This window comes from Nyctibius grandis, chromosome 6 (assembly GCF_013368605.1).
Source record: "Nyctibius grandis isolate bNycGra1 chromosome 6, bNycGra1.pri, whole genome shotgun sequence".
NCBI classification, from domain to species: domain Eukaryota; kingdom Metazoa; phylum Chordata; class Aves; order Nyctibiiformes; family Nyctibiidae; genus Nyctibius; species Nyctibius grandis.
In genome coordinates, this window is record NC_090663.1 from 19,680,293 (window position 1) to 19,696,985 (window position 16,693).

The following is a 16,693-nucleotide window of genomic DNA, read 5'->3' on the forward strand; positions in this document are numbered from 1 at the left end:
GAAATGTTTTGCACAACACTGAGTTTTGCAGATACTGTTTAAAGGAAGCGAGAGGTATGCAAATTGGGGGAAGCAAAGGCAGTCTATCTAGACCCTTTTCTGAAAAGGGGAAAATTTATAATTTGTGAGTGATTAGCAGTGGTTTCTTATCATACATTTTCCAATTAATGACATTACTTAGAATCTGAGTGATCTACAAAATTGCTGGAAGTTCACAGTAGGTCTGCAGCTGCAGCGTGAGGGGTATAGAGCTAGGATTGATTTTTTTGGGGTGAACATAAGAAATATTTATAATCTGCTTCAGCCTGAAGCAGAATGTAACATTAAGTACACTATGTTACAGCACTCCCAGCATTTCCCAGAATTTCTTTTAAGCCAACTGCTGCTACATTCAATACATCTTGGTCTTCTGTCTCAGAGTACTGTTTATAGTACAGTCTACTTCTAAACCAAAAGCCTGTAGAAGGGGTCCTATTTCTTTAGGATAACATAAAAAAAAGGTTTTCAAAAGCCAGGTACTCAACCATGCAATAAACCAAAAATTCTAGCAACATTATAAGAGGACTCAGGCAAAACTCAACTAATATATGCCAAGAGGACTTAGGAAAAAAAAATTAAGTTTTGGGTTTTGTTTGTTTTAAGGTATTTTTCTCTGTGTGTCTGATATTTTACATTTCGGCATCTCAGTCAACTAGTAGTATGAAACCTACTTAAAATCCAACTTGGTAACATTTCTGCATCCACCATACCCTTCCACAAAAGTGATTTCTCTCTGAGGCAGACTAATATCAAGACTGTACCAGCAAAATTTATCAATGCTAATCAGGAAACTGAGAAAGCATAAAGTACAATGCAGAACTTCAAATGAAATCTTGACTGGTTTATTTGAAATTAATGAGGCTTCTTTCCCTAAACAGGAAATGACAAAGATTTCACCCTTGCACATTAGAACTTGTGCAATTAGAGAGAGAGAGAGAGAACATTGCACCTTTGTATACAAAAAATACTGAGACCCTAGAGGTCCAAACTACCTGATAGGCAACAGGGATGCAGACCTTAAATCTGGAATTATTTTCTATTAAAAAAAATAATGAAAAAAGACTAATCAGGTTAATGAACAATACTGATTTGGTATCAGAAGAAGAAATACTTCAGCAACACAAACAAAAAAAATAGCTTTCGGAAACATATGAAACCCATGGTTTCCCATGAATGTTGACATTTTAGCTTTTTCATGACATCTTTAAGCTACCAGCTCCTTTTTAAATTATTTTATTTTAGATCCTATTTGCATAAAAAGGGGAACATCCTTTTCACCTGCTCTCTTTGTCGCATGTTCTTTAGGATTATTTTGATATTTTGGGTTATTGTTTTCTTTTAATTTATTCTACTTCTCATTTTATTTCCAATAGAAGTTAATGGAATATTATTAACCTCCATTCAAAAGTGGTAATTCATCTTTCCTGGGTGTTAAAAGTTTCCTATTAACCCCATGTCCTGGTTTGGCCTAAACCAGGCCAATTTTCCTTTCAGTGATTTTTACTTTCAGCTAAGTCTCCTCTAAGTAACTGCACTTTCTGAAACTAACTGCATGTTTTTGCAGACAGTGTCTGCTTCCAGGACTGATAACGCTCGAAGTTTGTAGTTATCACTGAGGCAGCGGTAGGGATGTTGTGCAGAAAGGCTCTTGCTGTACTTGTTCTTGAGAGAAACCAAGGTCACTGCTGAATTCCTCACTGCTTACGAATGAAGAGCCAAAGGGGGGTCGCAGCTGCAGGGGGGAACGGACAGGGCAGGTGACCCAAAATTGACCAACGAGGGTATTCCATCCCATACACGTCATTCTCAGTATAAAGCGGGGGGATCACGAGGGTCTCGCTCTCTTTCTGCTATGGCCGGTGTCCAAGGAGGACTCCGTCTGTTTTCCTGCTGCCCCCGATCCCGATCCGTGCGTTCCTGGATCCAGCTCTCGACCGTCGCTAGGCCCAGCCTGGGCCTTCCTGGAGCCTGCCCTGCAGTGCCGGTGGTGACGTGGCTGACTTCAGGGGAGCTCAATCTTGGTTTTGTATATATATTTGTATATATTTGATTATTTCTATTATTGTTATTATACTCTTCTTTCATTATTATAGTTTATTAAAACTGTTTTAACTTTCCAACCCGGAAGTCTCTCTCCCTTTTCCCTTTCCCTTTCCTTTTTTTGGGGTGGGGGGGGTGTAACAGAGAGCATCTGCCACAGGTTTAATAGCCGGCCCAGCTTTAAACTGTGACAGATTTATTGGCGCCCAACGTGGGGCTCGAGAGAAGCTCCGACAGGTTGCTCTGATAAGTCGTATCCCAGCTCCAGTGGGAGGAGACCCGGAGAGCTCAGCCAAGAGAGTATCAGATTTCTTCCTTTGAGATTTACGAGGGGTTGGAAATTAAAACAGATAGCTAAGATGATAATGTTATTTGTGAGCCTTGTGTTACCTCTTTTCTTTATAAAGCTTGTTTTAGAGTTAAGTGTAATAATACCTTACTTGCCGTATGCGCTGTGTGTTAGTGCTTTCATGTGGTTTAACAGGGCATGCTGGTCAAAATGTGTCATTTTGGTATGGGTTTTGATACTTATTTATGTCGTGATAAACTGGGCAGTTATTATTCCGATCTCTTATCTCTATGATACAATGATGGGCAGCTTTAATCGTGAATCGGTAGCTGCGCACACCGGGCATCTTCTAACTGATTTTGATAGTATCTGCTCCTTTTTTGCCAAGCTGATCCCTGCAAAATTCGAACAGGGCATGTTGTTATTTTTGGGTGTCCTGAATGTGTTACTGGTGTGCTACGTGATTAGATGTCAGTGCAGCAACAGCGGGAGGTATCATGCTGCCCCTGTAACCAGGAGAAAACACCGAAAGAAATCAGCTAGTAAAGTGAAGGATGATGACTCAGAGCCTTCTAAGGCAGAGCCAGCACAGGACCCAGGTGAGGGCCCTTCTCAGGCAGAGTCAGGGCCTGACACAGATGGGGGTTTCCTTGATCGTCTTTTTAAAGCAGACCCATCACACAAGAAAGATCCTTCTAAAGCAGAACAATCACAGGAGGGCTCGGACTCGGACGTAGAGATAACCTACCACTCCTTATCCCTGAAAGAACTGCGAAGTATAAGGAAAGACTTTAGTCGTTATGACCGTGAGCCAATTATTACCTGGTTGCTCCGATGCTGGGATAATGGGGCGGATAGCATAGAATTGGATGGTAGAGAAGCCAGACAGTTGGGATCCCTGTCCAGAGACGGTGGTATTGATAAGATGCTTCCAAGAAGGTCAAACACTATCAGTCTCTGGAGGCGACTCTTGTCAGCTGTAAAGAGCAGGTATCCCTATAAAGATGATGTTATGAGCCACCTAAGCAAAGGGACTCTATTGCACAGGTTATCCATGATTGTGAAACATGCGCCACAATTAAGCAAGCCAAATGGTTAAAACCTCTGTGGTATGGGGGGCGGTGGTTGAAATATAAATATGGGGAGGCCTGGCAAATTGACTACATCACACTCCCTCAAACCCGCCAGGGTAAACGTTATGTGCTTACCATGGTGGAGGCGACCACCGGATGGCTGGAAACATACCCTGTGCCCCATGCCACTGCCCGGAACACTATTCTGGGCCTTGAAAAGCAAATCTTGTGGCGACACGGCACACCAGAGAGAATTGAGTCGGACAATGGGACTCATTTCAAAAACAGTCTCATAGATAACTGGGCCAAAGAGCATGGCATCAAATGGGTATATCATATCCCCTATCACGCACCAGCCTCTGGGAAAATTGAACGGTATAATGGGCTGTTAAAAACTACCCTGAAAGCAATGGGGGGTGGAACCTTTAAAAACTGGGATAAGCATTTGGCACAAGCTACCTGGCTAGTTAACACCAGAGGATCTATCAACCGAGCTGGCCCTGCTCAGTCAGACCTTTTACATACAGTAGAAGGGGATAAAGTCCCTGTGGTGCATGAAAGGAATCTGTTGGGAAAAACTGTTTGGGTTCTTCCTGCTACGGGCAAAGGTAAACCCATTCGTGGGATTGCTTTTGCTCAAGGACCTGGATGTACTTGGTGGGTGATGCTGCAGGATGGTGGAGTCCGATGTGTCCCTGAAGGTGATCTGATCCTGGGTGAGAATACTTAATTATGAACTGCATGATGTTAATTGCTGCATAATACTAACAGTGTTCATAAGTGTCTTTCAGGTTGAAGCAGTGGTGATGAGATTGGAGGTAGCTGCAATCCAGTAACCTCCTCAAGACTGACATCTTTAACCTGCAACCCGTGGGCACGAACTATGACAAAGCTCATACCATCTCTCCTACCCTGGGAGACTCCTAGCCAGACGGAAACCCACAATCCTGAACTAAATGAAATTGATGAACTTTTTTTTTTTGTATAGAGATGAATCATAAACTAATGTTATCTGTATATATTTTAAAATGAAAAGTTAGTGGTGATCTGAGTATGACGTGAATGGTATGGAATAAGGGGTGGAATGTCCTGGTTTGGCCTAAACCAGGCCGATTTTCCTTTCAGTGATTTTTACTTTCAGCTAAGTCTCCTCTAAGTAACTGCACTTTCTGAAACTAACTGCATGTTTTTGCAGACAGTGTCTGCTTCCAGGACTGATAATGCTCGAAATTTGTAGTTATCACTGAGGCACCGGTAGGGATGTTGTGCAGAAAGGCTCTTGCTGTACTTGTTCTTGAGAGAAACCAAGGTCACTGCTGAATTCCTCACTGCTTACGAATGAAGAGCCAAAGGGGGGTCGCAGCTGCAGGGGGGAACGGACAGGGCAGGTGACCCAAAATTGACCAACGAGGGTATTCCATCCCATACATGTCATTCTCAGTATAAAGCGGGGGGATCACGAGGGTCTCGCTCTCTTTCTGCTATGGCTGGTGTCCAAGGAGGACTCCGTCTGTTTTCCTGCTGCCCCCGATCCCGATCCGTGCGTTCCTGGATCCAGCTCTCGACCGTCGCTAGGCCCAGCCTGGGCCTTCCCGGAGCCTGCCCTGCAGTGCCGGTGGTGACGTGGCTGACTTCAGGGGAGCTCAATCTTGGTTTTGTATATATATTTGTATATATTTGATTATTTCTATTATTGTTATTATACTCTTCTTTCATTATTATAGTTTATTAAAACTGTTTTAACTTTCCAACCCGGAAGCCTCTCTCCCTTTTCCCTTTCCCTTTGGGGGTGAGGGGGAGGGTTAACAGAGAGCATCTGCCATAGGTTTAATAGCCGGCCCAGCTTTAAACCGTGACACCCCATAATAACAAAGCAGCCTTGAATAAAGCTTTCAAATCATTGTTCTTCCTCTATTTATAGATTTTGTCCAACAGTCACCTGTAACTTCTACTTCATCTCTGGCTGGAGATTTGCTTCAGTGTTGGATGTTTAATTATGAGCATAGTCCTTTTATTATAGTTTGGCTCTGTATTTCAGAATTTTGTCCTATGAAGTCAAAGTAGAGAACTGAGGAAGATGGTAGAAATTCTATGGTTATATTAGAACTGATAAGGAAAATTTTAAAATGTCATCAGGGAGATGGTGCTGAGAACTCTTAGAGTAAAGTTTCTTCACTGTGTTTTCCTCATTACAAACTGTAGGGTAATTAAGCAGCGCAAATTTTTTATGGATTTATGCAGAATAAACAGGGCTGTAAATTCTCTACTCTCAACAGTCTACCCTGTACTATTTCTTCAAAAAAAAAATCCTCTCTTTGTGCTACAAGAAAATATTTGAGAAATGAAAATTAATTACAGTAGACATACATCAGTGCATCACCATTTGATAATTGTTTCATCACGAGATCAGTAAAAAGAAATGCAGAAGCATTTTTAAGGGGTTCATATAATAGTCTTCCATGACAGATATTCCTCCTCTTAAATAGGACAAAGCAAAAACCTTTTTTCTCTTTTACCCTGTTTAAAACAGTTTGAAGTGCCAGGAAAAAAAAACACATAGAAAACTCCAGTGCTGTCTTTCTGTCCACTGCCACTTTTTAACAGGAATTTGTAAATACACTGAGAGAACAAAGCCAAGGTTATTCAGCTGGTAGCATACTCCTGAGCTAAAGTCATTCTTTACCAAAAGGCTTCTGACATTCCATGGTGTGGCCTAAACTGGTAGCAACATGCCCCTGCAGGGAATGGCACGGTGACGGCTCCATTGTGAGAGCAAGGCAAGAGCACAATTAAAACCCCTGCTTGATGGGCATTTCCCCACTTAATCAAATTCACCCTAGAGCAAACAGCACTCAGATCACCTCATGAAATTACACAAGAATGGAGAAGAGATGAGAATAGCATGTCTCCTGCTCAGGAAGGAGCCCATGACAGCTCAGCACAGGCCAGCATGGGAAGAAGTTTGGAAAGGGCTGAAAGAGCAAGCAGTGAGACACACGGGCTGCAGCTCTTGGTGCTCCATCAAAAAGCAGGATACCCTAAGCCAGCACAGCGGTGGAGTCCTTGGTCATGGGTCTGCACATGCTTTCATTACGAGGTTTGGAAAAGAAAGGGAACCAAGCAGAGGTCCAAGTGTAAAACTACAATGCACTGAGGGGTGAAAAACAAGCGTTGAATTACATACTGTTTGAATTACCTTAATTACTCACTGTGATAAATTGGCATTCTACTGCACACTCCTGACAAAGTTTAAAAAAAACCCACAACACCCCTATTCAAACATATCTGATGAGCGACTGATCCTTAAACGCATCTAATCCCTGTATTAGACAAGGGCAGCTGTAACATCCAGATACACACTGACAACAGTTCATCTTCTAATGTTTCATGCTAGTTTCTCAACATTTGTTGATTTGCCATCTCCTTTGCTTGGGAGATGCAGATTTAAGAGTAGTGACAGAAGGCTTGATTTTCTTAGCTGACTTCAGGAGCATCTCTGAGTTGATACACGGACATCCATAGAACAGTTCTGGGAAACATCAGATTCACGTGGATGGTGCTCAGGGACCATAATCTAACCAACAGTTTCTGGTGCCTCTGGTTTGTGAGAACCCACAGCCAGTACCTCAGAAAGCAAAGATTTATAAAAAAGGCAGAGAAGTTATTGAAAGGATAAAAAACTTCCAATTATTATTACCTAATTGTATTGCCTCACTGCAGTTTAATAGATCACAGACATATACCATCATTTGCAGGCCTTGTTTCAATCAAAATGCTTCAGCACATGCTCCACAGCTTTGCTGAGACAGATCCAATTGCACAACTTGCTTCAAAGACCATTCTGCTTATGTAAAGGTGATGGCTTATTTCCACTTTACTTTGTACAATTGGTTATAGTACTGCAGTGTAGTTTTTGCACTTCTGTTTCTTTTGTAAGGGCAGCTGGGAATTATTTATTCCCTTTCATGCTTTCATGAATAGCTGCAGTTCTTATATCATTTCCTTTAATCTTCACTTTCAGGAAATACAGAAATAGTCCTGTGACTGAGAGGTGGCCTTAACAAGTGAGCGTAGTTTCTCATTCATTTACTTTGCCATGTATCAAGCTAATAAATCTAAGTGAATGCAATAATCATCATGGGTCTTGCAGAAGGCTACATCAATACAACTAAAGAGGAAATCAAAACCGAACCAGAATTTTAACTTGGTTTTATTTGTAATTTTTTTCCTTTTCTATTAAATCTTTATCGTACTACAAAATCCATTAACCAAAAGCTTCACCTATCCCCAGTACTGTTTTCCAAGCTTGTTTTTCATTCAGTCGTCAGTCTTGCACAATTTACCTGAAGAAGTCTTCAGAGGCCAAAGCCATGGTGACGAAAAATATTCTCTTGCTAGAAATCCTATCTAAGGGGAAAGATGCAAGGTAATTTCATTTGATAATTCTTTTCATTCATCATAACACTTTCAGTAAAAACTGTGTCAGGAAGCATAAAAAAAAAATAAAAGCCTTTCTTCAGACCCACAATTCCTAAAGTATCTAAAGGAAATAGATTTGGGGATAGATGCTAAAAGGCCACGTGGATCTGTTTTTCCACACTGTGTCACACCAAGCATCTCAGCAAAAGCACAGCTCTATTCGCTGAAGACATGAAGCACCCCTCACTTTCAAGCTCTGAAATTCAAAAGACCGGAGCTAGAGAACTGGGGCTTTTAAATTCCTCAGCCCACCAAACTGTCAGACATCGCTGGCCCAAAAGGCGTTCCATCAACCCATTAATCAGTGTGTGACCTGTCCAGCCAGCCTTCAGAGCAGCGTGGTGAAGCAGTGCAGAGGCAGCAGCCATGTACCTGCACTTGCCTGGCTGGGACCTGGAGCAACTCAGACGTGCTTAGCAGTAACTTGTGTCAGGGACAGGCAGATGCCCAGGGACTGTAACTGCTGCAGCCCTCTGATTTTTTTATTCTCCACTGCTTGCCTGCCAAAATCTCCAAGTTCTTCCAAACTTAATTAACCAGTACATATTAGAATTGGCAGCACGGAGACTACCTGCTCTGCAGTTTAATATGCTGTAGTGTGAATATTGCCAACTATAAAAAAAAGGCACTTTTAGATTTCTTTTACAAATTCATAAGAATATTGAATATTCTGTCTTCCACTTAGGAAACTGGAAGCAAAATGTCTTTGAATATTCAATATTAAATAATCAGTTGACAGTAATACCAGATCTTTGGCTTCACTGAATAGTTTTTATGGCTTAGCACAAATAAAAATTAACCAGCCAAAACAACATGGTGGAAAACACACTACCAGAAAACAGAAGTATATTTCCCTCATTTTTATTCAACTTCAAGATCTGAAGAGACCATCTGAGAGACACTGACAGTTGTTTCCTACACCTGTGTAAACCATCCAGATTTTCAGCATCACTCATTCATAAAGCTATGCAGGAGAAGTAACTACACAGAGAAAGGTACACTAAATTCATTTCAGGATCAGTTTCATTAAAGGAGAAACTTTTTGTTTTGCATTAGACGTACAATACTTTTTCATCTCTAGTAATTCTTCCTAAGACTGGGAAAATGTTTTAATCAATTGTTGAAATAATTTCATTTGCCATATTTAAGATGATTGTGCACAGATTAAATATGAAGTGTTTTTAAGTTTTGTGGTTTACATCTGAGGAGAAAAAGAGGAAAAATGCTGTATAATTAAATGTAAGTATTAAGAGCTAATTAGTCTCAATATTCTCTTTCATATAACCTTGTAACTGTAAAGAAAAAAAAGTTATTCTGGAATATTTGCCTACTATCACTAACTAGACTATTACATTCCGGTAAAATATTTGACTTTATCTCTAGGTTTTTAAGCATTCATTTTTAAACTTGTCACAGCTTAATTGAAAAAGTTGATAATGGGACAACTCTGATACATTCCTGGTAAGGCTGAGAGTTTCACATTCAAAGCCCAAAAGCCAGATCCCATATTCTGCTAACTTCTCTAGAAAGCATCACTACAAGAGTAAAAATCCCAGTATATCATGCCGATTTTTAAGAATCATTCTATCAATGCATCCACAACACACACACACCCCCCTAAAATTGAAGACTTGAGCTGAAACTTTTTATTATAACAACTGTGGAATCCACACCATGCACTGGAACCTAGAATGAAATTTATAAATCACCTCATGAATTTTTTGTTGCAGGATGGGGTAGGAAAGTGAATGAGGCAGGAAACTTGTCTAATGGGACATTCAGTCTCAGTATTTCCCTCTCTTCCTGAACCGGGTCATGAAATGAGGCACCTCCTTCAGGGTGTTTTAATCAATCTGTGGCAGAGAGCCAACACAAACCACTTGGATCTCCACATGGCTGGGACGTATTCTTACAAGCTCTCTGCTGAAGATGAACATCAAGAAGCAGTGTGATGATGATACTTGCTCTTAGGACAGTTACAGATCTCTTTGAGCAGTTTCACAGAGCGGAGTTTAAACCTCAGGTCTGCTCACTCCCAGGTGAATTCCCTAATCATCCGAAAAGGGTTAGGCTCCCTATTACCACCTCTATCTGGTCCTGTGATGTTTACATGTCTTGGTGCATGATGAATTAAGAAATGGAGAGGGCTCTTACCCATACTACCCGATTTTGGAAGTGTGGACATTCTCCTTGGACATGGAGGAGACACCTCAACCCTCTTGAGGCTAAACAGTCAGCAACACAGATCATCTCCTTCCCTGGTAAACAGCCTAACCAACAGGTGTTTAAATACACCATATTTCCAAAGTTCAGGAGGGGGACATTAATAAATCTATGTGCCAATAAAGTGTGCAACCTTGGAAAGAATTCATAATAAACTGCTGTCTCAGACTCAGACTTTAGGTATTGGTAGGCAGGTGATCTGCAACAGTCACAGGAGTACTGTTGTGAGCCCCTGGATGCCTGTGCTAGTCTCTCCCACACCTTCAGGGAAAAGAGGTCTATGCTCAGATGATGTCTTCCTCTTGGCAGTAGGCTGCAAAATATTTCTGTGCACAAACAGGCTAAAATTAAATACTAGAGATCACCTTCTGGTAATCTGGTTTCTCAAAGAAAGTGCCATCTAAAAGTTCATCCCACATTCACATAGTTGTGGTTTTTTTAACTAAGAAAAATCTCAGGCCTCTGATCAGTGTAATTTTACACCAGTGGCATCAATCTATAGGTTAAAAAATAAAAATCAATCTATAGCTTTACTTACAGAAGCCTAGATAAATGAGATTACTTCAGCTTGTTAGAGAGAGAGTACAATTTCCACAGCCAGAGTTGTTCTCCTCTTCCTTCTTTCTTTGTAAATGCACATGGTAATTGACAATTTTAATCTGTCCAGGAAAACCTAGCCTCCTTTATGACAGGAATTTAATATGAACATGCCTGAAAAGGACATACTTGTGAAAATTTACCACTGAAGACAATGGTAGTTTTGTTTTCATCGTCTCTTTAATCCCCATAATCCATCAGTTGTGACAGTTAAGAAAAACTTCCTAGCCATTGCTCTGAAATTGTTTTCTCCATTTCAAAATAATTTACAATCTATTTCTTGATCTCTCAGTGATTTATCTCATTATTTATAATATACAAGTTTATGTTGCATCTGAAAACTGAAACATTCTCCTCAATTGCAGTGCTCAGTTCTTTATGAGAATGTTTCAAAGAATGGGCACTTACAACACACCTCAAGAGGCAGCAGGCAATAGAGTAGAAATTGGTACGACATTTGAGAACTGCTGTCTTCAAGTATTTAAGGGAGTCTGTTTCAGCTGTGGAAGCACATCAACTTAATATATACCAGAAATTATGGGAAATAAACTTTGTTTAAAAGACTATTTCTTTTCACTATATTTCACTACATTTTGCTGTCAATCATAGTAACTTGCTGTAAAAAAAAAAAACAAAACAACACAAACCTGGAAGAGATCCTGATGTATTCAGGCAGAGATTGCCACTTAAAACCCATTGTAAAGATTTATGCAGCATTTACCTTCAAGCAAGGGGGTAGTTTCATTAATATCAGTTACACCTGAGTTGAATATTAAGCACAAGTCCATGTTTATGTACTATTAGAGACAGTTATATGAGATAATTTTTAGTTTAAATATTGAGATTCACCACAGAACCAGACTGTAGTGCTGTAAATGGTTATGAAACCAAGTAGTAAAACCAGTAATCAACAGTGACTTCTTAGCTGGGCCTATAGCCAGTAAATCCAGTCTCCCTCCTAGCTCACTTTCTCATTTTCTCATCAGTGTAATCACACCAAGTGCAGCAGAGCTTGTACCAATCTATACTGATGTAGATTAAGTATAGATTCAACATGCCTACCCACACAGAAAGGAGGAATGGATTAGATTCAGTGCATGCTTTCAACAATGTGTAGTTCCAACTTATTAAGTTTAATTTAAACATTAAAGAACACCTGAAAAAGAAACCAGGGGCCAAATCATATCAACAAGGGAGTTAAACTGTGTTCACCATTGTGCTCCTTAGAAAACACCTACATTTTGAAAATAATTGGTCGCTTGGGTGAGCAGACTGCCTGCCTGTAAAAAGCTAAATAAGCACACTTTTTTGTTTCTGATCACTATCCTACATTTTTTGAATGCTCAAGACAGAAACACTAACATATCTTTAATATACAAATGAAAGTATAACTTTCTAACACTTCCAACTAGAATTCCTCATTTATCTTCATTAATTATAAACTAATTATCAACATCATGAGTTATGCATTAGATTTTGCAAGGGGAACAGTAACTGGTATTGCAACAGTTGAGGTCAATGAGTAGACTAGGCTATGCAAGAACTGAACAGTGGAGCTCTGCCTCTCTTAGTGGTTCAGTTATTATCACATTATATCGATCTCATTTGCTACATCATTTGAACACAATGAAGTCTACTAACCTCATAACAGTAGTAAGATACTCTTTCTTGTAGTAAATATAAACTGAAATTTTCCTAGGAAGTGTCTCAGTTCTTGAGAGCTCCTAAGAGTGGGGTTTTTTTGCTTGCTTGTTTCCTTTAAGGAAACACCTCTCACACCACTCTGCTTGGCTTTCCAGTAATTTAGTATTGAAAATGTGCTTTTTAATTATAAACGAAAGAACTTTTTAGTAGTAACATAAAAATCAGTATCCACAACAATTCTTGAAAATTATTTTGAATTGTGAGCTTAGAAAGCTTGCAGTTCAAACATCAGTCTGAAAAATAACAGAGCGTGCATCATTTGCTAGATAGGAAAGGAAAAGCTTGGATGACTTTGTGAAAAAGGAGTATTGGTGTTCGTTTATAACGTAGCTTTCTTCTTGCATCATATATTATTTAATTTCCATAGCAACCCACAGTAGCAAGAAACCAGCATTTTCAGAGAAATCTGAATTGATACAATTCACAAGAGAGAAACCACAATAGGCTAAGAATAGTACAGAAAGTCAGGGAAATTCTATGTTACCAGAGACTCAAAGTTACTAAAAAGCTGTACCAGATTTCCACAAATTACAATCATCCTATCAAGTACTTGTTGCCAATGTTTATGCCATGATTTTCATAGCATTATAACTCCGAATCTAATAAATTGCATGCATCAATAACTTAAATTAATACTGGAGTCAACTTTGCTCTCAAGTCTTTCCAGTGCCTAAACTCAAAAAAAAAAAATACTTGTAGTAAAATGAATGGCTTTTAATTCTCAATAATGATATTAGTATAATTGGTTATTATCTGCCAATGCTGAACTTGCACCTCTGCTTGATGATTTTTCCAAGGAAAAAAAAAATATTTGAAGTCTACAAAGAAGCACAGTTATATTTTATAAATACAGAATGACATCATGTAAGCTATTATATTTGTCAGCCATTGGGAATAGCCATAGAAAATGCTGAATTGTGAGAAAAGTATATTTTCCAAAGTGCCAAGAAGAAAACTAGTTTGTTCAGTCTAGCTTAGAAACCTTATCTGGTACTGTACAATTTGTCCACGGCTACAGAAAAAATTACCTAAATAAAGTTGACAGCCATTTATGTTTCAAATTCTTTAAGGGCAAAAAGCACAAGTGTTATTTAAAGTTTGCCATATAGTATAACATCATATTGACACTTTGCAGTTGATTTACATCTTAAGATAGGCAAAAACAAGCCTCTGAGAACAAGAATGTAGTCTACTTGTCAAAGTAAATCAGTTCAAGAAACAGTGAAAATAAAAAGCATGAGATTCATCCTTTATGACCATCATGTGGAGACTACATTACCTTTCATGTACACAGGTGGACAGGTGAAAGCACGTACACTCACATTCTGATTTGGATTCAGGTGTGTAACTGCTTAGAGAACACATTACACAGTCTAAATACTGTAACAGAAGATGATATATTCTGTTTTTATTATGCTCAGCCACAAAATAGTTCACAGATTTCTTCTTTATTATTATTTAAAAGATGAAATAATATAAAACAATGCTATCACTATATTAACCTTAGGCAATTTTCTTGTTATCATGCTGCACAGCTCGACTACAAAGAAAAGCAGTCATTACCTGTGTGAAGAGAACCTGTGATCAGCCTGAGAAGGTACTGGGCAAATTTCAATATTTCCCGCTTACACCGCTTCCTACAGCCGCTCATCTTAAGCAGTCCGGTATTCCTCTGAGAAGAGCCCGAAGACTTGGCCAAGAAAGAGAACAGTTTCTGCCAACAAACTTGCGGGGCAGTTCACAGCCTCGCAACTCCTCGCCTCCTCACAGCCCAGCAAACTCCCCCCGATTTACCGCCGGTGCCTTCGCAAGGAGACCCGCCGGCAGCGAGCGGTGCGGGCTGCGGGGTCTGCCACAGCGCGGCGCGGCCGCCGGACCCGCCGGCAGGCGCTGCCCGCGCACGGCTCCGCGGCCGCGCAGCCCGGCGGGCGGGGCCGCCTACCCGCCCCGCGCAGGCACACACCGGCACGCCCACATGCACCGTCCCCCGGTGAATCCGCACGCAAGTGGGCGGGGAGGCAGCACAGCGCAGCGCTCCCCGATTTCCATTTTGCCGAGGGGAAGGAAAAAACCCCATCCCGCAGCAAAGCCCCGGCTCATCAGAGAGCAGGCCAGTGCTCGCTGTGGTAAGCTGGAGGGGATTCCTCATTGCTTTACCTTTGCACGTCACCCACAGGGCGTCTGGCCTGTTGAAGGTCATGGAAACCCCAGGCCACTGCCCAAGTGTACAGAAGGAATGAAGTTAACAGGACCCCAAGTGCTACCTCTGTGCAGGGAGCTCCCCCTGCTCTCCAGCTCACTGACCTGGCACGGGTGGGAAGCTGGGTCTGGCACAGTTAACATTTTGTGGTTAGGATCTCTCCAAGAAAGTCTCTTTAGGAAGCTACATGCATTCCTTACTATTCCCTTATAATTTCATTATTTTCCATCTTGAGTGAGAATTGTTTCTTATCAATAAAAAATGATCTGCTGAAGTCTTTATCCATGACCAAAGAACATGTTTTCATTTCCCTTGGAGTACTTCCCTGTACTACATAAACACAGTACAACTCTATTGCATTAGATGGTGATGCAATATGTAATGCCTAATACAGTTAAAAGAAGACAAAGAACCCATTAAGGAAAAGCTTAACAGAAGAAAATCACTGTCTGATCTAATTTTAATGACAGCATTGACCATAAAACATTTTGGTGAATGCCTTTAAAAAATTACAACAAACAAATGCACATCTTCAGGTTATTCTTTATATTATGCACTGAGCAGAGATAAATACATTATAGACACAAAACATCAAAGCACCATCAAAGTTGCAGTTAGATGACACAGTTTCTGTGTCTGCTATCTAAAACATAAGTATGCTGTCTTATGCTTCCAGTGAGGCTACACAGCTAATGGAAAGAACCAAAATGAAACAGCTCCCAGAAGCCCCAGGTTTAGCCCAGCAAAGGGTTTAAGCCTGAGAAGGAATTGGGCAAATTTCAATATTTCAAGTTTACACCACTTCCTACAGCCACTCATCTTAAGCAGTATCTATTTTTCTGAAGAGACACAGAAAACTGCCAAGAAGAGTTTGACCAAAAAAAAAAAACAAACACCAAACCCCACACCAAAAAAACACACCACACAACAACAAACACCAAACCCCAACAAATTCTGAGGCATTAAAGCTCACAGTCTGCCTTACAAGTTTCTAAATGCCTTTGGTCTCTGAAAAGAAAATTCCTTAAATAGCTGGTCCAGGTAAAGAGATACTGAAAACAGAAGTGTGTATGTCTTCTCTACAAGAGGACAGAAGAGACCAGTGCAAACGGTTCTTGGCTAGAGTCCTTGACCTTCTTAATCCTTTGACTTATTTAATTGCTTTATACAAATTTCACTAGCAATGTTACTTGAAAATGAAGAACTGAAATATTGGTTTTCTAGAGCCTTGTATAAGCATGTATCACCAACACCACGTTTTGTTGTCATTTTCTTTCCCCTTAAAAAAAGGAGCATCAGTTCCGACACTTTTCCCTAAACCTTTTACATTTCAACACAGCAATACCAGTAATTGCTACCTAAGAAAGCGTTCATAAAGGTTTCTGACCAGTTTCACTAAGGGGCTCTTTTAACAAACAGTGCAGTATTCAGGGATCCAAATCTAGCTCCCAATATTTCTCTGCTCAGCACAGAAGGCCAACTGATGTTTGGACTAACGTTGCTTACCCCAAATCAAAACAGCAGATCAAGAGAATTACAGTGAAAAACTGGAATAAAACCACCATGGTTTTGTTGACAAATATATTATAGTGAAACAATATGAAAGACAGTTGGAGAATATCAACTTCTATATATTGGTAATAGACTTTTTTTTTTTTAATTGATGTGACACACTAGACTCCTCAGTCATGAACAGTCTTTGCACTGAAGTATACAAATACTTTTTATTTCTATAAGCCATGTCCACCTCTAATAATTAATAATCTATAGACCTGAACTAAAACCTATTAAAAAAAAAAAAGAAAATTCCTATTAATGTCAGAGGGATCTGGATTAATTCCTCTAAGTTCTGACTTTGGAATCAGCTATTAGAAATCAGGGTTTAAAAGCCACTATTTAAGTACAATGGATAAGGAATAAAACATGCAGACAAAACAAAAGGGTTTTTCAGACATTAGGAAGAATAAGTGGAAAGAAAAAGTAAACATTGTTTGTAAACTCCTGCATTTTCAAATTGTTTTACCCAGTCCAGCTGACAGGCTCCCAGAA

The 16,693-nt window shown here is 40.0% G+C and overlaps 1 protein-coding gene across 1 annotated transcript in view; it reads right to left on the reverse strand.

Moving 5' to 3' along the window:
- KCNIP4 (potassium voltage-gated channel interacting protein 4) overlaps window positions 1–14,095 on the reverse strand; it is a 395,018-nt gene extending 380,923 nt beyond the window's left edge. The window contains exon 1 of the mRNA XM_068403236.1: window positions 14,008–14,095. Within this exon, the coding sequence (XP_068259337.1) occupies window positions 14,008–14,095 (88 nt within the window). The remainder of the gene's footprint in view (window positions 1–14,007) is intronic.
- Between the last annotated feature and the right edge of the window lie 2,598 nt (window positions 14,096–16,693).